General features: G+C 47.9%; 1 protein-coding gene across 18 annotated transcripts in view; it reads right to left on the reverse strand.

Annotated features, from left to right (window-relative positions):
- The window catches only part of MARK2 (microtubule affinity regulating kinase 2), a 1,484,563-nt gene that overhangs the window by 772,940 nt on the left and 683,887 nt on the right, over nt 1-27,736 (reverse strand). For all 18 annotated transcript variants that reach the window (XM_069645125.1, XM_069645124.1, XM_069645120.1 and 15 more), the window contains 2 exons: nt 12,036-12,101; nt 11,717-11,787 (listed from right to left, as the gene is read on the reverse strand). In XM_069645125.1, coding sequence (XP_069501226.1) covers nt 11,717-11,787; nt 12,036-12,101 — 137 coding nt within the window. The remainder of the gene's footprint in view (nt 1-11,716; nt 11,788-12,035; nt 12,102-27,736) is intronic.

Below are 27,736 nucleotides of genomic sequence, written 5' to 3' on the forward strand. Positions count from 1 at the left end.
GGGGTATCTGAGCCAAAATTATTTAGTTTGAGTGAATCACGTGTGGTTGATGTAAAATCAAAAATCACATAGCTTACCTATGGGCTAATAGATTTCACAGGCGCTAAATTTGAGATCTGCTAGCCGCATGGGCTGGTCTCTGTATGATCCTGTTGCAAATAACAGAACGAGAGAAGCAAAGGGAGGTTGAAGCTAAACATGTCCCCGTTTAAAAAGGCATGAAAAAAAGTTCAGGGAAAAAAGTCTTACCTCTCGCTGGAGGTCGAAAAATGCTGATCCAGGGTGGTATCAGTGGGAAACAGACACGGCTTGCACAGCTAAAAAATATATATGGCTCAAGGTGAGTGTGGTTACCTAGTAACAACTGTCTCATATATATAGCAGTAAGTGCAGGGTTTATTTTAAAGTACCTGTGAGGGTTGCAGCATGGGCAGCCTGTCTGCAAAAAAGTACGAGCTGGAGCTCCTCAGGCTGCTGAGTCACAGATGAGACTGCAGGGGCCTGACTGCAAAGCGTTGGTAACGCTGTTGCTAGGTCCCTGTAGGTATTTATATGTCGGCCATCTTGGAATGGCCCTAGGATCGAGTGGGAAACAAAATGATGGATTCTGCTCCATCCGGGGGGCACAAAAAAAGCTCAATCAAGTTTGCGTGTGATTAGTGTCAACGCGTGTCTAAAAAGTTAATTTAGACAATATTGTTGACAAACGGTTGTCATGGCAACCGTAAGCATTGCGGAGTGGCATTGGTTTTTTATACTCTGAAACAACATAGCTAATGGCCCCATGAGGTTGCGATTACCGAAAATACTTCAATTCAATATGTTGTGGCATGGATCACAAAATGTTTATGTGTCTCAGGAATCTCAGCAGAGAAAAACCATAATTAAGTAAGTGGACAGTTTGTATTGTATTACTAACAGCCCGAGAGGGTGAGAATTAGGGCGTGTCGCCTGGAAACTTAATACATAGTTTCATAATGACAGATAACATTTGGAATTAACAAAGAAAGTATAGTTTTTCATGTAGGTGATTTCATACATTGACCAAAAAAACACACACAGTGCCATAATGTCTACTGACTTCTGCATTTCATGAAATGCAAAATGATCATAGTGTTAAGAAGTTCATAGCTCATACTCAATCATTGGGCACATGTCATTACAGGAAAGACTTCCATTCAACTGACACATTTAGACCAGCCTGAACGGAGTTAAGTCTGTGGACCCACCGTTGTTCTAATTGGGTCAGCGTTTTGTTCAGATCCCCCCCCCCCCACGCTTTGCTGGTTTCACTTTTTGGAGGACAAACCATCTTATATCAGTATCACTATGGTTCTTACTGATAAAATGCTCTACTAGGTGCTTCTCTGCTACCTTGTTCCTGATATAGGAACGATGTTCAAAGATGCGCATTTTGATGGCACGTGTGGTTTTTCCTATGTAGAGGAGTTTGCAAGGGCATTGTATTACATATATGACACCCTTCGTGTTGCAGTTTGTAAAATCTTTCATTATCCATTTAACTTGGGCATGTTCGAAAGATTTCTTTTGTAGGGTCAAAGGGCATGCCACACATTGACCACATTTGTGATGTCCAACTATCGGAGGTAAATCCCATAGTGTGTTCTGTGTTTGTGGGGGTGGCTCTATGAAGGTGTGTACTAGAGCGTCTCTTAGATTTCTGTTTTTCTTGAAAGCAAAACATGGCACATTGTGCAGAGTGCTGGGGTGTTTCACCAAATGCCAGTTCTTCTTGATGGTTTTCTGGATCAATAGGCTCAAGGGTCCAAAAGTGGTGACACATACCAGTCTTCCCAAATCTTTGTATGTTTGGCTCTCTTTTTGGCTTGGTTGATGGCCTTTTTTGGATAGCCTCTCTCTGCAAGTCGTTGGGTTAGTCCTTCCGCATGTTGTTGGAATTTTGCCAGGTCTGAACAATTTCTTCGTATACGCAAAAATTGTCCGTAAGGTAAATTGTACTTTAATCCCATCGGATGATAACTTTGGAAGTGCAACAAAGTGTTGCGGTCCGTGGGTTTTCGAAACAACTCAGTTTTTAGTCGATCTCCGGTCTTGTAGATATGCAGATCCAAGAAATCTATTTGGTGGTGGTCCCAATGCATGGTAAAATTAATGTGAGTATTTCTTAAGTTGATCCAACTGTGGAACTGTTGTAGTTCCAAAGGTGTCCCCTGCCATATAATAATCACGTCGTCAATGTATCTCTTCCATAATGAGATGTTTCCTAGGAAGGGGTTGTCTGGCGTGAAGACATGGTTCTTTTCGTAGCGGGCCATATATAGATTGGCAATGTCCGGGGCGAAAGTAGCGCCCATACTCACACCTTTAGTTTGTTTGTAGATTTGGTTCTGAAACAGGAAGACATTTTCAGACATTGCCAATCTAGTGCACTCAAGGATGAAATTTGTGGGGGTAGAATCCAAGTCTTCTCTGGTGCTCAGGATGTCACGAATGGCTTCTAGACCTTCTTGTTGTGGTATCGATGTATATAGAGCCTCGACATTCATTGTGACAAGGAGGCTATCGGTAGTGAGGATGATGTTGTCAAGTTAATAGTGTTTGTGGTATCCTTTAGGTAGGAGGGCATTTTGATTACAAAAGGTTTTAGAAAATAGTCTGTGTAAAGGGACAAAGGTTCCAGGAGGGATTCGCACGCCGATACAATCGGTCTACCGGGCGGTTTTTCTGAATTTTTATGCATCTTTGGGATGATATAGAAGGCTGGGATGCGTGGGTTGGTTTTGTTCATGAACATCTTCTCATCTTCACATATCCAACCTTGCGTGAGGGCGTGTTGAGTGAGGCTTGCAATTTCGTCTTGGAGGACCTTGGTAGGGTTGTATTCCAAAGGTAGGTAAGCTTCTCGATCGCCCAGTAGTCGTAGGCACTCAATGTTGTAATCAGAGGTATCCCAAACGACTATGCCGCCCCCTTTGTCTGCGGGCTTGATTGTGATTGATCTGTCGGTTTCCAAATTTCTCATAGCAATCCTTTCTTCTTTGTCAAGGTTATCGCTGTAGAAGTTGTCTTTTTTAAAACCAGCTAGTATGGTCTTGGTGACTATCTTCTCAAAGGTTATGATCTCGACGGGAGTCGAGCCAGGTGGAGGATAGAACTTGGATTGTTCTTTTAAACCTGTGGTGTTGTCCGACTTATTCTGTGGTTGTTGTTGTCCAGTGTCTCTGCACGAAGGTAAGTAAACTTCAAAAAAATGTTTCAAACGTACATTTCTGAAGAATTTCCGCAGTTCTAATTCAATCTCAAAAGGTCGTGCCCTTGGCGAGGAGCCTTAATTCTGGTGGGGTCATAAAGCGGGTGGATAAGATGAAGACTGGTATCCCTGGTTCTGTCCTTGGTTTTGGTACCACTGGCGAGTTCTCATTCGCTGTCCTGGTTGCGTCGGTCGTCTCCTGGGTCTTCCTCTTTGTCCGCCCCTGGGGAAAAAAAAGGTTGTGGTTGCTGTTGCGCTGTAGATCCCGGTAGGCTTGAGGTACTTCCACTCCCACTGGAGGAGGTGCCTGCGAAATTGACTGATCTATTTCTCCGATTGTAGTTTTGGCTTGCTTGTAAATCTGTGTAGTATGTAGGTCTGAGAAAAGGATAGGTTTTTTCTTCTGAATAGTTCGCTAGGTCTTTTTTGAACTTGTCCACCTTCCTGTCCAGTGTCAGATTTTTGAACTTGGTGATTTCCAACTCCAATTTATCCAGCTTATCCTTAGCATCCTGAATGGATTTGTCTTTGAGAAACTTTTTTTCCAAATCGATTAATTCAGCGCCTTGTTTTTCACATTCCTCTTTAGCCGTGTCTATAACTGCATCATTTTTTTTTATGTGCGGGGGACACCCGCGCACCCAATATTTTCACCACCAAAAATATCGCCTATGGCCGTTCCTGACGACCAGATGTTCGGCGATATTTTTGCTGGCGAAAATATTACCCGATACCGTTTTAAGCCTCAAATGTTTGATGTAGGTATGGAAACAGAATGATTAGGGGACCTTGATTGTGTAGGCGATATTAATCGCCGCTCCGGAAAATAACCAGGCTTTACTTTCATTACCTTCTTCTTCATCTGGCAGTCTTGGTGTAAATTGGATGAAAACAAACTACTCACCCAATAAATGTATAACAAAATGTATAACAAAATGTTGTAGACCTACATCTGATATAGATGGGCACAAACCAAGATCAAACAATACTGATATTAGCCTTGCAAGAGTATGTACAAATAAATTACTGGTCGAACATGTGGGAAAAAATTCAGGCTGCTTTCCTATGAATAAAAGCAATATACTGGCCCTGTTCTCTGAAATCCCAGCCTTGAGAGTCATTATAAGGAGAGATATAGAAAGGAGTTTGTGAAAGAAGGAAGTGTAGAGATCTTGACATTGGTAATTGTATCAAAGATAGTATTCAACTTAATATTGAGTCGAGCATAAAGCTAAAAGCTGTACAATGTCCGAATATCCAAGAGTGAGATCAGGGGTGTGGATATGGCAAAAGCAACAATACAATTGGTGTTACTACACAGAACTTCATACCAGAAGAGAATGTAGTAACAATTAGTAAGGATAAGGAAAAAACGTAATTCACTGGTCAGAATAGGAAAGAGGCAGACTCATCAGATTGATCATGGATGGCTGCCGCCCTAATTAACAATGTTGAAAATGTAAGTACCTAACTTTTTAAATTCATGTAGTTGGAATACAAGGGACCTGTAAACTATTTAATCATTTAGAGTTGGACCACAATCTCCCCCAAAAAATATTCTAATTCAGGAGTCTTGATTTATTAACTGCCCGGTATTTGATTGGTATAGGGTTGTCTTTCAGGATACAACTGAAGGTGTAAAGGGAAGACCTGCGGGTGGACTTATGACTGTCATTGAAATACAACTTTCTAGCAAATCAATTATGTAGGGAACCATCTCTGCTAAAATCTAATTAGAAAAGAGAAATGCTAAAATATGCTATCTCATTGTGAATATTTAATGGCATGAAGGAATCTGTCTTGAAAACCTTTCTAACGGATTTGGAGAATTATTTTGTATAGTTGGCAAACATCCAACCCAAAAGGATATATCATCATTGGTTGAGATTTTAATCTTCTATAGACCTTGGGAAGGTTGGATTCCCCTGTGTGGTGGACTGCTGATAGGTAAATGCCATTTTCCAGGGCCCATTCCCACATGCTGATCGCCAGTCTGCACAGAAGAGGGGATCTGGTGCCTCCCTGCTTGTTGATGTAGTACATGCTGGTCGAGTTGTCTGTCTGGATGAGGACATCCTTGACCCTGAGAAGAGGTAGAAATGCTCTGACGCTAGCCAGATGGCGTTCAGCTCCAACCAATTGATGTGGTATTCCTGCTCCTGTAGAGTCCAGGTGCCGTGGACCGAGAGATCGTCCAGGGTGGCTCCCCGCCCTCGAGCGAGAAGTCTGTGGTGATGGTGGCCTGTGGAGAGGGCCACGTTAGGTCCGGGTGGAGAGCTGGATGAACGTTGATCTCGGATTGCGAGCCCCGCTTCTGATTCCATGAGGCCGCGAAGTGCAACTGAATCCTTCTCATCCTTAGTCTTGTGTGCGGATCGGCTAACAGGAATGCCGCCAGTAGACCCAGGAGATGTTGGTACCACCATGCCGAGGTCACTCCTCTGCTGAGGAAGTGAGCAGTGGCCCTCTTGATAGCCGATATTTTGTCCTCCGACAGGAAAACCCTCACGGAGCATGTGTTCCAAAATATCAGCGTCCGAGTAGGCTGCAGCTGCGACTCCTTGAGGTTTAGCGAGAAGCCCAGATCGTGCAGTGTGTTCATAAAGACATGGGAGGAGTGGCGGACTTCTTCCGGAGATGTAGCCCTGACGAGCCAGTCGTCGACATATTGGTAGAGCGTTCATGAGACTGGTAAAGACCCTGGGGGCCGAGTTGAGGCCAAATAGAAGGACTTTCTATTGAAAGTGGTAGCCCATGATCCTGAACCTTAGGAAAGAACAATGGGACTGCCAAATCGTGACGTGTAGGTACGCATCCGTCAGGTCCAGGGAGCACATCCAGTCTCCCTTGTTCAATGTCTCTGCTATACAAGCTAGCGCTGGCGTAACCATCTTGAATTTTTGCAAGGGTAGGAAGAGGTTGAGGGTGGGAAGGTCCAGCACAACTCTCAGGCCTGCCTGGTGGTTCTTCTGAATGGTGAAAATCCTCGAGTGAAAGCCAAAGCCTTGCTGGAAATTCCTCCACTACCTGGCTCTCTATGAGCGAGCGGATCTCTGCCACAAGAGTTGCTGTCCCAACCTGAGTGAGTGGAGGGGAGGAGGCTGGGATAGGAAGATGGTACCCCATGGATACTACAGAGAGGATCCAGGGGTCCGCGAAATTCTGGCGCCAGAATTGTGCATGGAGAGCAAGCCTGCCCCCCCCCGGAGACACGTGGACCCGATGGGGCGCATCATGCCTTCTTTCCCTCAGAGGCTGATGCTGAGTAGGGGGACTGGAAAAAGCTCTTACTCCCCCCTCCCCCATCTGCCTTCCTCTTGTTTGCACCGGTTCTGAGACGGCAAGCCATTTGGCTGCCTGGATCTGCGTTCCTGGAAGCCGCGGAACTCTCCATATGTAGGTCCCTTTTCCGAGCGCTGCTGCGATTGGGAGTACAATTTGGGTGTGATCTTCATAAGAATGGATAAAGACTTTGCCGTTTGTGAGCTGTTCCTCTTTCTGTCCAGCTCTTCGTCCGTAAATGAGTGGAAGATCCCCCCCCCCCCTCGAACGGCAGCTCTAGAATGCACTCCTGGACATCCAGGTTGAATTTCATTGCCCGGAGCCAGGTTGTTCTCCCCAGGTCTGTGGCAATGCCGATGGCACGGCCTGAGGTATCGATATGAGCCACTGTGGATTCCATGAGGTCCTGTGCCACAAGGTTGGCTTCAGCTAGCCCTGCCTTGAAGCGTGAGTGGCACTGGGCGGGGAGCTCCGGAAGGAAGTCCGCAATTTCCCAGACAACCGTTGGTTGGCAGCAGCCAGCATGGCATCTGCGTTGGCCTGACGAAGGTGCAAGGAGGCGTTGGAATGGATCTTCTTGCCGTACGCCTCCAAGATCTTCTCCTACTTGCCTTGCAGCACCGCAGAGGAGGAGGCTGAGGACAACTGAAGCTTGTAGTTTAGTGATGCCACAGCGATCACCGAGGAGTGTGGCTGAGGATGGGTCGAGAGCAAAAGTGCATCCCCTTCCATCTGCCTGTACTTGGCGTCCAGGCATCGATTGACCGGCTGGACCGAGTGGGACTTAAGCCAACCCTTCTTGGCCAGAGAGACTACATCAGTTTGCATTGGAACCCCTGTGTTGGCAGAGGTGCGTCACGTGAGCACTTCAGCCAGGATCCCCCTCGGCCGGCTGTTCGACCTCGGGTCGGGGAGGCCCAGGTAACTCCGCCAGACCAGCAAGACATTCGTGGAAGGCCCTGGCTGAGGATGGCGTGTCTGGGTCCTCCTCCTCGTCCAAATACTGTGGGTCTGGAAGAACCTGTGGAAGAGGAGGAGTAGATGGTGCCGGAGGCTGGGCTACAGGGACTGCAGCCGGAGGCTGAGGAGGTGGCGTGGGTTGTGGAGTTGGCTCTGGAGCCGGAGGAGGCGGCTGCACAGGGGCCTGGGGGCCCGATGGAGGCGTCTGTGGTGCCTGTAGCATGAAGGGGAGGACTTCCCTGACTGCGTCTTTGATGATAACCCCCATCTGAGGAGACCTCCTCATTGGCCAAAGAGGTGGCAGGGGGTACCGACAGGGTAGCGCGAGGCTGCTAGAGCCGCTGCATACCCTATCCATATGGACACAAAGGAAAGCTGATCAGCGCCAATTAAAGGTAGACTGTATGACACGTACCTGGTTGAGGCCAGTCCCACCTTCACGCTCGTTCTTTGCTGAATTCCTGGAATGGCGTCAGACGGGTGCCTCTTTCTGGTGCGGCAGCCATTTTGTCAAGCTGCCTGCCACGTGCCTGCGATGTGGTGCTCGGCCCGCTGGGCCCAGCCTCGTCCAAGACTCTTGCATGTGGATCACAAGGCCTACCCTGCTCCTCGGGCCCCGGCAGGTGTGACACCCTCGACGCGGGGGCCGGTAGAGCTGCGTTTAGGTGCCCCCCCTCGGACGCATTGCCGGTATTAGGGCGTAGCCCCTAAGATGTATTGCTGGTGTTAGGGTGTAGCCCCTCAGCCATAGTGCCGGTACAAGGGTGGAGCCCCTCGGATGTAGACCCGGTACAAGAACCTTTTCGGTCCCTCGACACTGCGCCCAGGAGGATCCGAGGATCCCTCGACCCGGAGGCCAGTAGCTGAAGGAGCCTCGGAGACTTGCCAGTAGAAGGACCTGGCCGGTCCCTCCCGTGCAGGAGAGTCCCTGGGAAGGCATCTCCCTTGCGGGGTGCGCTGGAAAATATCGGCCCTACCTTAGGCCTGGTTCGATGCTTCACGAAGTTCTTGAGATCCTCTGTAGGCGACTTCTGAAAGAGCTCCCTCCACTGGCTAGTCTGTTCTTCAACGCCTTCGAAGACAGCGAGTCACATGCTGAACAGGATTGCCAAACGTGGTCTGGGCCAAGGCAACATAGGCAGAGGGCGTGGGGGTCTGAAGTTGGGAAGAGCCCGTTGCAGGATGGATACCTGCTGAACCCTGTAGAAGTCAACTTGCGCTGGGGAGGATCGCGACGCCTGGGGACAGAGTACCTGAATGATAAAGACAAAAAATAAAAAAGACAAAAGAGAAGTAGTATCTGGCCGTGGAATTACATACCGAAGCCAAATCCAGGAGCACTGGTGAATTCGACCCATTCCCGTCAGCGCTGGAGAATTCGACCCATTTCCGTCGACACGGAAAAGGGGACTGAGGTGTGGCGCCGGAAGGCGGAGTCAGGGCAGCGCATGCTCCCTGGGCCGCACCCCCACGCGCCTCTAAATTTAAAGGGGAAGAAGGTTTTTTCTGGTGGAAAAAAGTTCTGTCTCCCGTCCCTTGGAAGGGACGCCCATACAGTATGGAGGAAAGGTGACGGGACGCAAGAGTATGTCCTGATACATGTCCATCTGGATCTCGTCTTCAGGGAGGATAGAAGTGTAATCTTCCTGAGAAGGTCCTAAAGTTCTAAGAAATTTCGAAGCAGGCACAGAGGGAGGGTCCTCCCGAGGTCTCTTGCGGTTATGGTGCTCTGAAAGCGAGACAAACTTCTCCAACCTATCCATACACCCCTCTAATTTTTCTCTGGTCCATCTAGACGAACCAGAAAGGTCTAAGGGTGGAAAATCTTCCTCCCTATCGCACCAAAATTTGTCTCCAATAGAGCTAGACAAAAAGGCACAGGACTTTCTACGTAGTCCACGCGAGCATCCAGGCGCTGTGGCGCATCTTTCGACGCTTCCACAGGCCACTCCTTGCACTTCAACCTCTCTTCAGACCTTTACTTCAGCCCCACTGCCGAAGCAATCCTAGCGATGCTATTGGAGATGTTCGGCAAAGTGGGGCGATGTGCCGGTTGACTAAGAGGCCTAGCAGTAGATTTTTCTCCTACCGGGGCCTTAGGGAGCATCGGGGCGTCAGCTAAAAAACGCGCTTCGACAGCCGGATGTATTTTGGAGGTAGCACCCTTAGGCATAGAAGGCCAAGTCGCAAGACGCTGCTGTGGATGCGGGGAAGGCTGTTGATCTTGAGGATCCTGTCGAAATGTTCTGCAGTTGCGTGGTGCATTCGCCCATTTCGGCAGTACTGTCGAAACCGGGGCTGGAGTTGTGTTTAGTGTAGCGATCTTGTACGCCCCTGTTGCTGGGTTTTTACTCTATAGCGTGACTTGCATCAGGCCTAGTGGGGTCAGGGACAGGTGTGGCAGACCTAGGAGTGTCCGTCGTGATGTTAATGGCATCCGACACAGATGCCTGGTCATCACTCGTACCCCCGTCACTTTCGCCGGGTGTGGCGGTGGGGGAAGACGATCCAGCCCGCGACATGCCGTAGGCTGGCCACCGCTTAACGCGGCTGTCCTTAAGAGTCTTAAGGCGCAGGAGTTTACAGGCCGCGCACCGCACTTCGTCATAGTCAAGGGGTAGACAATTGTTGCACTTAGAGTGCTCGTCCTTCCAAGAGTATCTGGCCCTACAAGAAGGGCAAAACCTAAAGGGTGTCCTCTCCATAGCAAAGGGCAATAAAGGCGATGACCAGACCTGGAGGGCAAAGAGGGGTGAGGAGAGACATAGCTGAAAGGATATGGCCACCCCGACCCCACTCTCCCTACTGTGTAGGCCAGCCAGAGGGCCGGGCCATGTGGACGGCTCCGCTGCCGGATCCTAGGCGTCGAAAGTCCACCGGTCTTCGGCGTAGTACATGAAGCACCATCGAAATGACTTTAAGGGGATAGTCGACAAAGTTGATAAACAAGGTGATAACTTTTCTCATGAAAGAGCTCTGCAATAGGTAGACCAGTAATCTGGGCGGAAAAAAACAATCTGAGGGACCTCAGCACGTGAGGGATTTTGGGTACACTACACGTCATGATAGGGATAGTGTTACAGACACGCCTATGCCGACATTCCCCTTTTGGTAAGACAAGATGCAATACTCTGCGGTTACCACTGGATGTCAGACCATATGCACAGCATGTGATTCTAAGCAGATTAACAAGCATCAGAAAATAAAAATGTGCTCTGTAACCCTCTAAGTAACAGCAGCGATTATCCCATCACCCAAGATACCCAATTTACGATCCAATATATTGGATAGTTCAAAGACATTTGACCTCCATTAATGGCAATACTGGAACTGCAGAGGGATCTAAGCGAACCCCTGCAGGATGGCTCCAAGACAATCTTCGCATCACAATTGTTTTCCCCACAACGAAAGTCAGAACATGACCAGCCTCTTAGACCCAGTCAAGCAAACATAAGTGGCAATTTGTACACCCTTGGCTCAGAGGTGAAGAGCAAGGTCTGGATAAGCCATGTAATTCATTGATTGGGTAGCCAGGAACAAATTAGGATTATGCTATGTCTGCTCCTGTCATGATTTTGCCATCTTAAGGTCCACTGAAAGCCCTGTGAGGTAACAAATGAGAGGCTAGGGTTGATAGGCCCATGGGAAGTGAGGAGGAATAGGAGAAAATAAAAAGGGATACTTGGCAAAGACAGCAGGGAGCATTTTTTAAACAGCAGAAATATAGGTTAAACTGCAAGGAGAAACGCCAAGTGAGAATAGGGGCGACTAAGATGGTAAGGGTGTGAAAAAATATCTGCCTCCCCTTAAAATCGGACCCACATCATACTCCTCACGTTTCCCTAGAATCTCCCCAAACACCTCCGTACTTGAAGCTAGCCTCACCTAGCCAGGTAACAACCGAGAGCAGCAATCTTCCGTTGATATTGCTAGACCCAAAAGGAAACCCATCGCCATGTGAGTGCAAGCTGAAGGCATCAAATCACCAAGCTTTAAGGACATGAACTGCTGAATGAAATTACTGCGATGGGAGAACCTAGCCTGCCACCAATTTTGTGCATGCCCAAAATACTCATTCCGAGAGAGAGAGAGAGAGAGAGAGAGAGAGAGAGAGAGAGAGAGAGAGAGAGAGAGAGAGAGAGAGAGAGAGAGAGAGAGAACACACACACACATAACTACAATTAGCAAAAGGGTTGAAATACAACATGCAAGGCAAATAAAGAAACAAATATTGTAACAAACCTGTCGAAATTTTGCCCTTGCTTCCTTTTCTTTCATTCGCCCATGTGCAACTAAGTAGTCGAATACTTCACCTGCGATAGTGGGATAAAATATACAGCATGTGAGTTCTTTAAACAAATGAGGTGATAAGTGAGACTCGGGGGGAAAAAGACAAGTGCAGGGACAAAGGAAGACAGAGAAAGGAAGAATACAAACAGTAATAAAATGAGAAAGGAAAAAAGAAAAATGCAAAGGAGCGAGATGGGATGCTGGAAGTATGAAAAGTAGGATTAAAGGCATTCCGCCTAAAAGGATGCATAGGTCTGGTAAGAGCCCTTACCTCCACTGGCATACTCCATCACTAAGTACAGCGTTTTTTCAGTTTCTATGACTTCAAATAATTTAACTGCAAGATAATAAAAGAAATAGTTTTAACTCAACTGAATGATAAATATTAACCTGGAAAAAGTTGCAATATCATGATACATGCAACTTCAGGCATTCGTCATCCACATCATTGCAACGTAGCAGAATGAAGACACCACTTCATGGCCATCAGACATGGAAGTGTGTCTCAAACTCATCACAAAAGGGGGGTGGAGGTGGAGTTCCATTTGTATTAGCTTTTGAATGATTACTCACCACAAGAATGGGCCACAGAACTTGTACTATTCATTAGAATTTCTCAATAAAATAGGTTCTCTTTTCCCTGAATTGCAAATAAACTAGATAGAAATAAATAACAAAACTCGGTCACCAGTAAAACCGTGCGTTTTACCTTTACAGCAGGGGAACATTCGTAAGATTGGGCCGTTTGAGTAAGGATAAGGTGGGACTTGTCTTGTGTCATCAAATATCAATGAATTAAAACATTTCCAGTGATATGTAATTATTGGTCGTCTTTGTTCCAGATCATGACCTGCTAAGTGGCTCTTCATGGAAGGTACAAAAAGCACTTTTTGTATGAAGTAAACTTTCCCAGTTAGTCTTTCTTGAAAGACAGTCTAGCACAACTATGCAAGTTTAGTTACAAGAGTTCTTTGCTGAAAGACTTGGCAAAAGAGTGCTTCCAGTTCATCCAGTAGCTCTTGAGGAATTTCTTCATGTTTTCAATGCAGAAGCCTTAAAGGAGCTTGGTAATAGAAATATCTCTGCAACTGAAATAATGTGTTTTGAAGTAGGCACACAGGACGACTCGGTTTAATTTGCCTCCTTTTAATAGCATCTCTGTCTTTGCAACTATATTGAACTAGCTGGGGAGCTGGCGTTAGCAAGGTCCTGATCGAGTCGTGTCTCATGTGCCCTGTAGGATGTTGCTCTTGTCCTCATGTCAGCAAGTCTTGCTTCAGCTTGCTCTGGCATCTCATTTGCCCTGCAGAAAGTTGCTCTTCTGGTTGGCAAGTCGTGCTGCTCTTTGTTGTTGTGTTTCAGAAGCTCTTGATATTGATTTTCTCTTTGCATCAAATGGAGCTTTTCCAAAGTATGTTTGTTTTTTGTGGCGAATGTATTAATGGCTTGAGCACATTTGAGAAAATGTCAAAGAAAGATTGATTGTGCTCTCTTCTCATGAATGAACTTAAGTAAACTGTAATCATGCCATTTCCCATATTTGGATTGGCATGGTATAGAAGAAATTTAAATTATTTTTTTATTCCCTTTAAAAATTCTTTAATAAACACTTTCGAACTCTATACAGTAGTAATACATTTTAAAGGAATAACCAACATATCCAACATTTGCTTGAGACACTTTTGCAAATTTTGCCTCCTAATACCTACTGTAGTGAATCTGGGTGAGCATCAGTAAATGAGGGTGTCTACGGAGTACCATGTTTGTATTAAAAAAAAAAAAAGACTACAATCTTGGACCCAGAGAAAAGGGGAATCCATGCAAAATGTGGTAGACGGTGTGACTTTGTATAGATACACACAAACACTTCTGTGTGTCACACTATACCAAAGTGATTTTTTTTGTCATTTTGTATTAGCTAGGTAAGAAGGTAGTTCAACTTTGGTGGTATTGTCTGGAAGTCACGTTTTCCGTTATATTACCTATGGCTGTGCTGTTCAGGTTTTTGCAGTCGGTTGGTGCAATTTCCTGGATCCTCTTGCTTCATCATACTCTTGATTGAGTTTTCTTTGCATGTGACCAACACTAAGCTTATTTCATTATACCACCGGTGCTACAACTGTATTTATTGGGCGAATGTGTCCGACGGATATGCACACCTGAACCCTTTCAAATTCTCAAATACGTGTACCTCACCCATTCCATCAACAACTGACAAAGGTAAGAACCTTTCATGTGATGTACTGGTTATTGGTGTTGGGAGTTGTGTGCCGAATGTACCAATTTGAGGGGGTAGGTAGAGATGCATAGTTCCATCAATGAACAGAATGTATAGGACCCTAATGTGTCTTGTAAAACTACAAGACACTGAGATGCAAACAAGTCGGGCAAAGAGGGACATGCCTGGTCTTACCTTCAACAGGACCAGGCAATTTTTATTTCCTTCTTAGTGTATGAACACATATATATGTAGAATAATTCATTTGAGCCAAGTCACATGCTACACCACCACCTTGTAGCCATTGCTGGAAATTCACCTCGAGTTCAGAGCCACATCAGCAAGGCACTGTGGCCATTCAAATGATCCCAAATGCAAATCTTTAGCTCCTGGACTTAAAGGGCAGTGCTACTTTAATCATAGCTTCATCAACCCGATAGATACTCGGTGGAGTCGTGGCATGTGTGACTTGGCTCAAATTAATTATTTTAATTTCAGGTAAAATATTTTATCATGCATGCCACCCCCCCCCTGCCTTTTTAAACCCACTATAACCTTTTGTTCGAATTCGAAAACAAGATGGAAAACTCGTCACCAACCACTAGATTGCAGCCTATGCAAAGCATGCGATTCCAAGTAGATACAAGCCCCATATTGGCAGACCAGAAGGGCTCAGACTACTCGGTGCCATGTTAAGGTTTTTTTTTTTTTTTTTAATAAAAAGGGAACTGCCTATCCCTGCCTAATGAAACTAAAACTAAGGGTCATTGTCTCTGTAGGTTCGGTTGCCAAAACTTAATTGAGCGGTGTACTGCAGTGTGTTTCCGTGGTAGGGGGTCTTCAGTTTCAACTATCTTGAAGGAGGAGCTTTACACACAAAAAGCTCTGAAACTTGCTGAGCGTGGCATGTGCTGCAGTGTGTTTTCTTGTTTCCAAGTCCTTGGGCTAGGGCAGGTGGACTTCAAAAACAAACAGAAAGCAGCGTTGAAGGCAGTACAGCGGCAGTGACTGACATCACCAATGAGATCAGGAGTTTTGGCCACAGAAGTCGGGAAGAATGTCACTGGTGTGCACGCTCACAGCAAGCTACAGTAAGGAGTGTTTAATGTATAACCCAGTGCGTAGCAAGAGCTCCCGCCCCTTCCCAGCTTGGGATTTTGTTATACCGAGCACTTGGTTTGAACTGCACTAATCAGTGCCCCGTGCATCTGTCTGAACGGCTGCAAGTTTGCTGGGATAGACATTTTGCCTATTAAATTGTAAAAGAAAATTAAGCTATTCTTAACTCATTACTATCACAGACTAGTGCCTGTGAAAGTGTTGCAGCGGGTTGGTGGTTCAGAGTATCGGCAAGTTGGAACATCGGTTGTGGCTTCCTCGAGGTAGATTGAAATAAAGTTGGACTGTTTCTCTATCAGGTGCGTGCTCTAGCCGACAGCTCAATAAGAGAAAAATGATAAATTACGGTAGTGACTAACATACTCCTAGCCGATAGTCCCCTTTTCTCCATACTGTATGGGTGTCCCTTGCTAGGGACGGTGGACAGAACTTTTTTCACCAGAAAAATCATCTTCCCCTTTAAATTTAGATGCGCGCAGGGGTGCTCCCCTGACTCCGCCCACCAGTACCACTCCTCAGTCCCCTTTTACGTGTCGACATTAACATTGCCTAATGACACCAGTTTTATTAGGGGGCGCGGAGGGGATGGTGGGACGTTGGTAGGAAAAGGGACTATGGACTAGGAGTACGTTAGTCATTACAGTGAGTAACTTACAATTACTCCTACATCCCGTCCCCTTTCCTCCATAATGTATGAACCTGTACAACTGAATGTAGCCCCAGGGTGGAGAGGTGCTCTCTTAAGAAAACAAGTTCCTTAACACTGCTTGACCAAATGACGCGTCCGACCTGTATCCGGCATCCAAGCAGTAGCGCTTGCAGAAGGCCGAGGGCGTAGCCCATGTAGCTGCCTTGCGGATAACCTGCCACGGGACGTGCCTCTGGAAAGCACCCGCTGTGGCTTTAGCGCTGATTGCGTGGGCATGCATATTTGCTGGAAGAGGTATATGCTGCCCCGAGTACGCCTCCTGGATGGCCGTAGCCATCCACCTTGCTATGGAAGCATTCTTGACAGCCAGGCTTTGACCCATTGAAGATGACAAAGAGGGAGTCTGTTTTGCGGAAGCTCTTGCTCCTATCCAGGTAGTATATCAGCGCACACCTCGCATCCAGACAGTGCACTACCCTCTGAGATTAAAGACGAGAAAAAATAAGAAAAGTACTTGTCCGGGGAAAGAGTGCGTAGAATTACTAGGCCTGAGGCCTAACCCAGGAGCGCTGGGGAAAGTGGTCTCTTCCCGTCGAAGCGGAAAAGAGGACTGGGGAGTGGCGCCGGTGGGCCGAGTCAGGGGAGCGCATGCTCCCAGGGCCACGCACATCTAGATTTAAAGGGGGGAAGATGATTTTTCTGGTGAAAAAGGTTCCGTCTCCCGTCCCTAGCGAGGGACACCCATACCGTATGGAGGAAAGAGGACAGGAGAGTACCAGTGTGTGTGGGTGTCTCATCGCTCCCTTCCTGGTCCTCTTCCATTGATGCTCCAACACTTTTTTCTTGGAACGTCAGTCATTTGTCTAGCTCTTTTCAAGATGGCCATCGCCAATCTGCATATCATTCCAACCGAACAGGAGCGGTGCAACACAGTTTTCTGTCTCCCAACGGTAAGGCCCAGTACTGTATTTCTCCTTCCTCTTGTGTTCGTTCTTTCCTGGCCTCCCATACCCGTGTTTTTCTTTTGAGTTCTGTCCTCCGGCTGCCTTCCTGGACCCTGTCCCTCCCCGATGTATTTCTGCTTTACTTGCCCGCTGAGTTCTGCTGCAGCTGCTGCTTACCTTGCCACCTCTCTGCTGCGCTGTTTCCGACAGCTTGGAACTGTTACCTGTCTCTCCAATTGCCACTCCTCTGCAGCGACCGTTAACCTTACTTTAAGAGGCGTGGAGCTTTTGAGTTACCGCTTTGTATGCACACGCCAGTGTTACCATCTACGAGGGTGTCAGCAGAAACACCACAACAGGTTTTTTTTGTTTTATTAGCCTTTTCAGCTTTTTCCCCTAACCGGTTGTCCATGGGCAGAGTTTCTGGCCTGGGCTGATTCCTAGACAGGCATAGTGGCTTCACCTTGTGGCAGACCATAACTATCGAGAAAGAAAGATCTGCTAGAAGAAGAAAGGCAAGAAGTAATCTCATGTAGAATCCTCCCAACAGTCACCTGAGGAAGAATCAGGTGAGGAGCAGGTGGGAATCACCGACAGCGGGAAGCGGTAGATCGGATTAAATTAGTCAGACTGATTAAAATGGTGAACAAATCAAGGCAAAAAGACGTTAAATCTGGTTATTAATACAAAACTGAACAATACGACTGCCGTCAACGAAGTTGTGGAGGTACTTGCAGCAATGTCAGAGTACGCAAGTCACGCAGAGATGTCACATGGTAAGGGGGCTGGTAAAGTAACTTCTTTCTTGATGACTGACAAAAGAACAATTGACAGCCCTATGCAAGAGAAGATGACTAGCACAGATTTGATAAACGCACAAGACCCAGGACAACTTCCTGAGATGGATAACTTGTTGCTTAACCTGTGCTACTCGCTACAGTCTGGTTCATGCGGTACCAGCCACTAGGTTAAGTACTACACCACTATTATATGCTGACTCTGCAGATGAAGAAAAAACGAATCCAAGCAGGGTGTCCTCGATAGACTTGCTATCTGCAGTCTCCAAAATGCAATTCACTTTAAAAATTATTTTAAAACTTGGGAAGACGATGAAATGACAAAATGACCTATCAAGGGGCAGTGTTCTAGAAAATCAAAAATGTAATATTACAAACAAGTGGCCCAGTACTAATGGAGTCGAATGCCGGTAATTTCGGAAGTACAAGAGGGGTGGGAGCAGAGGGGAGGGGGATATACAGTCCACTTACAACCACTAGTAGCTGTGAGAATTGAACCCTGAGTACTCAGCAGTTAGAGCTGGACGATGCAGAGACAACTGATGAATTCCTGAACCGTAAACAGAATCGCCAGCTGAAAATCCAACAAAGGCAAACAGAAACAATTGTTAGGGCGGGGAAAACTAACTACCACCGAAAGCATGGCTAATAAGGCCAGTATACTCACTGGAGTGAAGACGAGAACAAAACAAAATCAAGACTGGTACACTAATGAGTTGGCCATTACAAGAACAGACTTGCAATCAAGTAAATAAAACTACTAGTGACTATCGTGTAACAGGTTTTACTGATTCAGATGCAAGCATAGAAACAGTGATTGGACGATGGTCCACACCAGAGGCAAAATTTCAGCCCCAAATAAATTTGAATAAGGAACAAGTTACTTGACTAACTGTTCTCCAGCATGGGTCTGGCATGGATTCACATGCTCATGAATATTCCCTGTCAGGCCGTGAATCCTCAGTAAGAAAAGAAAAGCAGCATTGCTTTAAAAGCTTGAATACTGCCTTTCACCTACTATCCAATCACTGAAGACCAAGTCATACTGCACCCATCCAAATATGGTAGTCTCCCCGAGTCCTGCCCCTGGCGGCCATCTTCAGATTAGAAGCACGTGAGATGCCAGTATGGACCCACATCGGGGACGGAGGGAGGGTTTGCATGTGAATCCATGCCAGACTCATGCTGGAGAACAGTTACAGGCATGTAACTTGTTCCTTCTCCAGTACGAGATCTGGCATGGATTCACATGCTCATGAATGATTATACAACAGTAACATATACACAACCACAGGAGGTGGCCAGGCTCAACAGAAGAGCAACACTTACCCCTGGAACTGACTCACCTCAAGCAAACAGGTTGCGCTGCACTGCTTTGTCGACTCTGGACTCCTCCCTGGAATCCCGGTCGACAGTAGAATTTCGTGAAGATGTGCGTCGACCTCCACGTAGCAGCTCTGCAAAGGTCCAGCAGGGGAACCCCAAAGAGAAACAGCGTCATAGCAGCAATGTCTCTGGTGGAGTGGGCTCTCAGCTGGCCTGAAGAGGTCTGTCGGCCAGATGATGACGGTGCATGATGCAGCCAGACAGCCACCTGGATAGGGAGGCTTTGGACAGGGCCTTCCCCTGATTTACAGGATCTATGTTCACAAAGAGCTGAGAAGTCTTCCGGAAATCTTTCAAACAGGACACATAGTACTTGAAGCAACATCCAGCGTATGCAGTGACCTTTCAGCAGCCATAACCGGATTCGGGAAGAAGATTGGAAGCACCAAAGATTTGTTGAGATGGAACTCAGAGGGCACTTTCAGCATGAAGGAGGGGTGGAGTGCGGAGCAGCACCCTAGTAGGTTGTAACGGTAAATAGGAGACATTGCAGGAAAGCGCCTGAATTTCCCCGATTCGCCTGGCCGAAGTGATCGCTACCAGGAACGCAGCCTTCCGTGAAAAACTTGAGAAGAGCACAATGTAAAGGCTCAAATGCAGGGCCCATGAGCTTCATGAGGACAACATTGAGCTCCCACGCAGGGCCTGGAGCTTTCACTGGATTTAAAGACCTAAAGAGACCTTTCAAGAATTCTTTGACCAGTCTGTGAAACCATAACAATGGCTTTGTAGGTGAACGGGTGTACCGTGAAATGGCCACCAGATGCACCTTGATGGAGGCGTGGGCCAAACCAGACTTGGCCAGGGAGAGCAGGTACGGTAAGAGCTGAGGCGTGAATACACGCAGTGGCATGATGCCCTGCATCACATTGTGAAGGGTTTCCATTTGAGACTGTAGCACGCTAGAGTAGAGGGCGCTCTGGCCTTGGCACAAACAGCTTTACATTCCACCGGAAGGTCCTAGTGGCCAAACTCTGAGGCTGCAGGAGCTAGGCTGTGAGGTTCATGGAGGCTGGATCGTGATGTAGGGTGGTTCAGTTTTCTCTGGAGAGCAGGTCGAGAAGAGGAGGCAGCATGATGTCCGGCGCCACATATTAGGTACCATATCTGGCGGGGCCATGCTGGAGCGATGAATTTCATCTTGCAGCAGCATCTCTTCAAAGTGATGATGATGATGCGTAGCAGGAGGGGGAATCGTAGTAAAAGAATACAGGAATTGACCCTCCCATCTGAGTGAGAAAAGGACCCTGTTTGAGGGAACCCAATGTCCCCGATGACATGGATGGCCCCCCTCTCGGGAGTTCGCTTCAGCCCTAGGAACCTTTCAAAATAACACATCTTCGGAGGCCGAAGAGGTGGCAGGTGATATTGACGGAGTGGCCAAGGGCAGCTGGGGCCGGGGCACACTCTGCCTCGGGTGCAGGGGAAACCTGCCCAGCGCTGCCGATGGATAAACTGTAGGCCACGCACATGGCTGATACAAGTCCCACCTTGTGACTCTTTCCTCCACCCGCTCCGCAAGAGGGTATCGGATGAGTGCCATCTTGTCTGGTGCAGCAGCCATTTTGTCACGCTGAGTGCCAAAGTCGTGGCGCCTGGCTCGCTGGAACCAGCCACGTCCAAGACGCTTGGTGTTGGAACAAAAGGCTCATCCCGCACCTCAGGCTGTGACCTGGAATGTGTAATGCCCTCGGCAGAGCTGCCGGTAGTGCTGCATGCAGGCGCCCCCTTGACATGATGCCGGTACTAGGGTGTTGCCCCTCGGGAGTAATCCCGGTATTTCTGGCCAAGACTAGGTAGGCATTTCGCCCTCAGCGGATCTGCCAGTAGTACTGCGTATAGGCGCCCTCTCGGCCATGTTGGGGTACTTGGACGTGGCCCCTCGGGTGAAGACCTGGTAAAAGAACCTTCCAGTCCCTCAGCACTGTCACTGGGAAGATCCACAGACCTCTCGGCCTACTGGCCAGTAGCGAACTTAGCCTCGGTACTTGTGCCGGTATGAGAACCTGAGCGGTTCCTCCTGTGCGGGTGAGTCCTTGGAAGGAGTCTCCCTTGCGAGGTGCGCTGGAAAAGAGTGGCCCTATCTTGGGCCTGGATCTATTATTGTCCTTCCTGTCCCCAGGAGGCTATCTCTGGAAGAGCTCCCTCCACCTGGCTAGTCGGTCTTCAGAGCACTTGAGGAAAGCGCGCAGCACGCGGTACGTGCTGCCAGCCGTGGTCAGGACCAAGGCAACATAGGCAGAGGGTGTGGGGGTCTGAAGTTGGAAAGAGCCCGTTGCAGGATGGACACCTGCTGAACCCTGTAGAAGTCAACATGCGCCGGGGAGGAGCATGACGCCCGAGGACCGAGTACCTGAATGATAAAAAGACAGAAGAGAAGTATCCGCGCGTGGAATTACATGGCCGTAGCCAAACCCAGGAGCGCTGGTGAATTCGGCCCGTTCCCGTCGACAAAGAAAAGGGGACTGGGGAGCGGCGCCGGTGGGCGGAGTTAGGCGAGCGCATGCTCCCAGGGTCATGCCCCCGCGCGCCTCTCTAAAGGGGAAGAAGAATTTTTTCTGGTGAAGAAGGTTCGTCTCCCGTCCCTCGCGAGGGACGCCCATACAGAAGGGAGGAAAGGGGACGGGACGTAAAAGTAAAGACTGGTTACCTGGCCCTGCTGCAACTCCCATTCGTGAATAGACCAAAGCTCCCGGCTGAGAGCATCCGCTATGGTGTTTTTTATACCTGCTAGGTGAAAGGGTACGAGGAATTGGTTCTGAAGGATCGCCCAGTGCAACAGGGCTTGCGTCTCCAAAGACAGCAGGGGAATCGGGTCCCGCCCTGCTTCTGGATGTAGAAGATTGTGGTGGTGTCTGGAAATCCTCACCACTTTACCTTTCAGCAGCGGCAAGAACAACTTGAGGGCCCAGAACACAGCCCGAAGCTCCTGCACATTAATGTAAAGATCCTTCTCCTCTGGCAGTCAAAGGCGTCTGGTGTGGGACTGCCCATTGTGGGCCCCTCCCATTCGTCCAGCAAGGCATCTACGGTGACTGTTGCCTGAAATGGAGGGGTCCGGAATGGGAAAGAGCGCACCCCCCCACCATTGGATGAATTGCCTGAATTCCAGGTTGAGCTTCAACTTGTCTGACCAATTGCCCGTTGCCTGGTGCCACCTGCAGTCCAGAAACTCCTGGAGTGGCCTCATCTGCGGCCTGCAGAACGGGATCAGATGTATGCAGGAGGACAGCATGCCCAGCAGCGACTTGATGACCAGGAGGGTTGCTGATTTGATGGTGGGCAGACGAAGCACTTTCCCCAAGGATGGCCAGCAACCGCTCTTTCAAAGGGAAAGCTGGGGACACCACTGTGTCGAGACAAGCCCCCGGAAACAGAATGCCTTCCGATGGAGTTATGCAGTATTGCGGATAATTGAAAGATAATCCGAGCTCTGTTAGCAGGAGCATGGTCTCCTACCTGTGTTGCACTGCCAGGCTCTGAGAATGTGACCGGATGAGCCAGTCTAGGTACGGGTAGATGCGTATGCCCTTGAGACATAGATGAGCTGCCACCAGTGTCAAACAATTTCCCTTGGTGCTGACTTTAGGCCAAAGGGTAACGCATTGAACTGGTAGTGATTCCCGAGAACCACAAAGCAAAGAAACGTTCAATGTTTTGGATGAATGTGGACGTGTAAGTAGGCATCTTCCAGATAGAGAGTTGTCATGTAGACACCTTCCTCCAGTTGCCCGAGCACTTGTTGGAACGTGGCCATCTGGACATTGTGGGACCTTAGGTATTTGTTGAGGCATCGCTAGTCCAGGATTGGGCACCCCCCTGGCATCTTTCGGACTATAAAGTATCTGGAGTGGAGCCCCGGATCGCAGCGGGACGGATTCTATTGCACCCTTTATTAGCATTAATTGTACGTCCCGCAGCAGCTGGGCAGTGTGTTCCTTCCTTGTTACAGGTGTAATACGAGGGCACTTGCATTCGAATTCCAGCATGTGACCGTTCTGCAGAATGTCCAGCACTCATTTGTGAGCTGTGATGTTTCTCCAGGCATCCAGGAAATTTGACAGACGGCCTCCCACTGGGGGGCAGGAGTGGGGGCACGGGCCCAGGGCCAAGTCAGGCCTGCTTGGTTGCTTGCAGCTTTCCCTGCGGGCACAGATGGTGCTGCGAGACTCCACCGAAAGTCTGGGACCAACCTCTGTATGATTCCTGGGCCGTGGAGGACGAAGGCTGACAGTAGGAAGTGGAGGTGTATCCCTTTGAGGATCTTCCAAATGTACTCCTGGAGGACCGAAAGGAAGAAAATCGATGCTGCTGTAGGGTTCCCAGGGACCTTGCAGTCTCTGTGTCCGTTTTGATGGCCTGCAGTGTTTCATCCACTGCCTTTCTGAAGAAACTATCGCTGTCGAAAGGCATAGCCAATAGTTGGCCTGAACCTCCGGCCTAAAATTGGTAGCCTTCAGCCAACCTTCATGCCGGAGCGCAACGCCATTTCCCATTTGGTGCAAGCCAGAATTTGCAAAATCCATAGCCACAGTGATGGCCTGATCGGAGGCCACCTCTCCCTACTCATATAGTGCCAATGCTTCTGTCCTCTTGTTGTCCAGCAAGAATTCCAGGAGTGGGCCCAGTTTAAACAAGAACTCCCCATCACACCGGGCCAGGATGGCTACAGCATTGGCAGCCTTCACGCTGATGTATATATGATGCACTTTCCTGAAGCATCCAGCTTCTTCCTCTCTTGGTCCGGCTGGACCATAGATTTGGAGGATGGATTTGACGCAACAGCCGCCGGCGAGGTGGCCATCAACGAAGATGAGACCACTGCAGCCGATGACTATGTAACTGTGGACGATTGTCTTGTCAACATAGTCGTGGCCGTAGACAGTCTTGTAGTCGTCGACAAAGCCGTAGCAGTGGATGCTGCCGAGGGATTAGAAAACGGTTTCTTTTGGGAGCACTTCTTTGGTTTCTCCTGTGAAAAAACTATGCTTCAAGGACTTCGTGCCAGCCACCGGCAAGCTCATCGTAGACCGGCAAGGCGAGCAGCGTCTATAGCCGGAACACCTGCCTGGCGCTTGGCTTTACTGGAGCCCTCCAGGGGTACCTCCTCGGCTGTTCTACATCACCTACCAGGTGAAGAGCGCTCTGGAGTGCGGACCAATCTGGGCTTCATACGAGTGTGCCCGGAGGCCCGGCCAAGGACCTGTCCTCTTTCAACCACGCCACCAACAGTTTGTAGCGGTCCCTCTTTTTTTGGCTAAAATACATCAGCAGATGTCGCATCGGTCCTCTTCATGGTCGAGATGCAGACAGAGACATCTAGTGTGCTTGTCCTCCACATAGATGTTTCGCAAGCCACACCAGAAGCAGAGCCTGAAGAGATTTCTCCTGGCTTCCTCCGACATGGCGAGGCATGAAGTAGGCCTCAGTAAGCCTTTCCACTTGACACTTCGTGTAGACTTCAAAATATAACCAGCAACAGAGCCTCGTTACCGGAGCTGACTAGTCAGCAATCTTTAAAATGTAAGTGTCCTCTGTACTCCTCTAAAGGTCTGTAACCTGTTACCATTATCTTATCTTCTAACGCCCAGATACCCATGGGTCAGGCGCGCTATATAAATAAAATAAACAAACCAAAACAAACTGATTTTTCAGTCGAAAAAACTGGACTCTATCAAAAAAGAAGTGTGGACAGCAAAACTGAGTCCCCGCACCGAGACGTGTGGTAAAAATCTGAATATGGCTGTCGGGGCAGGACTCTGTGAGATGACAATCTTGGATGGGTGCAGTACGACCCGGTCTTCAGTGATTGGATAGTATGTGAAAGGCAGCATTCAAGCATTTAAAGCAATTATGCTTTTCTTTTCTTACTGATGATTCCCGGCCAGACGACAGGGAATATTCATGAGCATGTGAATCCATGCCAGACCCCATCATGGAGAAAAGTAATAGTACTCTGTGGTGGGGTCGAGAATAGTTTGGCGGTTGTCGAACCAGCAATTCTGTTGATATCTACTATATATTCGACCAGAAGGGACCAACCTATGAATCGATCTGTGTGCCTAAACTAGTTGCAGCAAATTCCATCACTCATATTACGTTCCGTGGACTTAAGACTTTGTGGAAATCACAAAAGGTTCACCGGCTAATACAACTCATTTACACTGTATTACACAGGATGTGACTGATCTGAAAAGAGGCCACAAGACCCAATTTTTTAAATTGGGCTTTATCCTAAAGGATGTTAAGTTTAACAGTAATTTCTTCAATACAGTCTCATCTTCATCAGGAAAATTGGAAAATTCAGGCTATCCTCATAACATTTCCACAGATTCGACTCTGTACTTGAAACCCTACAGGTTCTCTTTCTCTACAGAGATTGCATTTCGGGGTTCTCAGATTCTTCGTAGTCCTGTGGTCCTCGGCCAAGCTCATCCTCAAGGTCTTGGTGGGGCCTCAGCCCATTCAGGTTTACTGGGTTCCTGCAATCCTGCTGGCTCTCCCAGCCTTGAATGTTACAGTCCATTTGTTTCTCAGGACTCCCAAAGTCCTCTGGCCTTGTACTAGCCTTGTTGCAATCTGGTTTAAAAATGGAGTTTGCCCACTGTTTATCACGCGCCTGTAACTTTGCCGGCTTACCCGCCTTAGAAAGTCTTAGTTTCCCAGATATCTCCGAAGCACGATTTATTTATTCGTATTTGTAGAGCGCACAACAGCCCGTGGGCATCGTGGCGCTTGTTACAGAGAGTGAGCAGAGCTTAGTTACAAGATGAGAGCAGATCTACATTTTTTACAAATATTACATTATGCATTTTTACATATATTACATTATACATTGAGATGAGAGAGGGGGAGTATGTTTGTGTGGAAGTATGCAGGGGGTGAGTGTTAGTTGAGAGGGAAGTTTTCAGGTTTCTACAGAAGGCCAGGAGAGAGGTCTCAGCTCTGAGGGCAGTAGGGATCGCGTTCCAGAGTTTAGGGGCTATGTACGGGAAGCCTATCCCACCTGCTTTAGCCCTGTTGATGTGCGGGATGTTGAGTTCATTAGTATAGCGTGTTCTGGTGGGCCAGGCGGAGGTGGTTCTGGATAATGTTTCTGATACGTAAAAAGGTGCCATGTAGTTGATTGAGGCATTTGAGAGTGGTAGTGAGGATTTTAAAGGTAATACGGTCTTTGACCGGGAGCCAGTGAGCTGCCGGTCTGGCTTGAGTAATGTGGTCTCTTCTCGGAATGCTTAATGCTGCTCTTAGCGAGTTGTTTTGGGTGATTTGGAGTCATAGAGGTGCCTCCTAGAAGAGCATTGCAGTAGTCTAGCTTAGCACCTATAGTGGCTCTGGCTATTGAGAGGCAGTTTGACTTAGTTAGGCAAGGTTTTATGGCATTAATGAGTTTGGTGCTTAGGGCGTATGCAGAGACAATGGCACTGACTTGCTTGTTCATAGATAAGGTGGCATCAATGTGAACCCCTAATGTCTTTACAGACTATGAGACAGGAATGATGGAATTATCTATGTTGAAATTGGTGTAAAGACAGTCTAGGTTGGCTAGTGTAGTCTTTTGGCCAAGAATAAGAATCTGTCTTATCTCCATTGAGGCATAGGCCATTTGCCGCCATCCAGGCTTGGATAGTGGCATAGATTTGGTGTAGTGCCTTCGTGTCTTGATCGTATGAGTCAATTAGTGGTAGAGTACTTGGGTATCGTCAGCATAGTTTGTATATGCAATCCCAAGTGCATCAAGCTTATCAAAAAATGGCTTCATAAAGAGATTGTATAGAGTTGGTGCAGTACATGAGACTTGTGGGAATCCGCAATAAATGGTAGTAGGAGCTGCATTTGCTATGTTTGCGAATACCTTCATTGCTCTGCCTTCTAGGAAGGAAGTGATCCAGGAAGCTGCTTGCTTGGAGAATTGTGCCACTTGTGTAAGGTGGGCGGTAAGAGTTTTGTGATCTACAAGATCGAAGGCCGCCGAGAGGTCGAGGAGGAGGAGGAGGAGGAGGAGGAGGAGGAGGGCAGACTTGCCTTTCTCCAGGACTTGTGTGATTTGGTTTTTTAGGTCTAGTAAGGCCGTTTCAGTGCCGTGCCCTTTACGGAACCCGGACTGTCTTTTTCCTAGGATGGAGTTTGTTTCAAGGTATAGTTGGATCTGAGTGTGAGCCGCCTTGTCCAGAATTTTAAGAAGAAAGGGGACAGTGGTTATAGGCCTGTAGTTGTTGGGCTGGGCAGGATCTAGTGTCGTTTCTTTCAAGAGGGGGCACACCCACGCCTTTTTGAGGCTGTCAGGGACGATGCCTGATTTAAATGAAGAGTTGATGAAGGCCGTCAGAAGAGGGGTAAGGGCATCAGCACAATCCTTGATAATCTTGGGAGGGCATATGTCGCCTTTGCATTGGGATGGTTTAAGGTGTTTGAGGAGGTCTATAACTTCAGATTCTGAGATGTCGTTAAAGGAGAATTTAGGGAGATGGGATACTTTGTGTTTGAGGTGGGTTTGAAAGATGCCTTATTCATCAGGACCATCCCCCACCTTTGAAAGGGTAACGCAGACAACCCATCTGTCAAACTATCGCACAATGGTCCTATGTTATGCTCGTTTTCCTTTTGTTCGGGTGTATCCGGCTCCTGTAAACTCGTCGGCTTCCCATTAGGTCAAAAGACATTTTTCTTTTTACCTGAAATTAAATTCTTTTTTTTAGAAAGTCTGCACATAGCGGTCTTTCTCAATCGACCTGTCAGTCCTGCACACGAGGGCGCGCAGGGGCTGACAGGCACGAGCTGCGGTGGTCAGAGGTGTAGGTGTATGTGTGTATAGGTGTGTGTGTGTGTATAGGTGAGTATAGGCGTGTGCGTGTATGG

The sequence above is a fragment of the Ambystoma mexicanum genome, chromosome 2p, assembly GCF_040938575.1.
Source record: "Ambystoma mexicanum isolate Mex_15411 chromosome 2p, UKY_AmexF1_1, whole genome shotgun sequence".
Lineage (NCBI taxonomy): Eukaryota > Metazoa > Chordata > Amphibia > Caudata > Ambystomatidae > Ambystoma > Ambystoma mexicanum.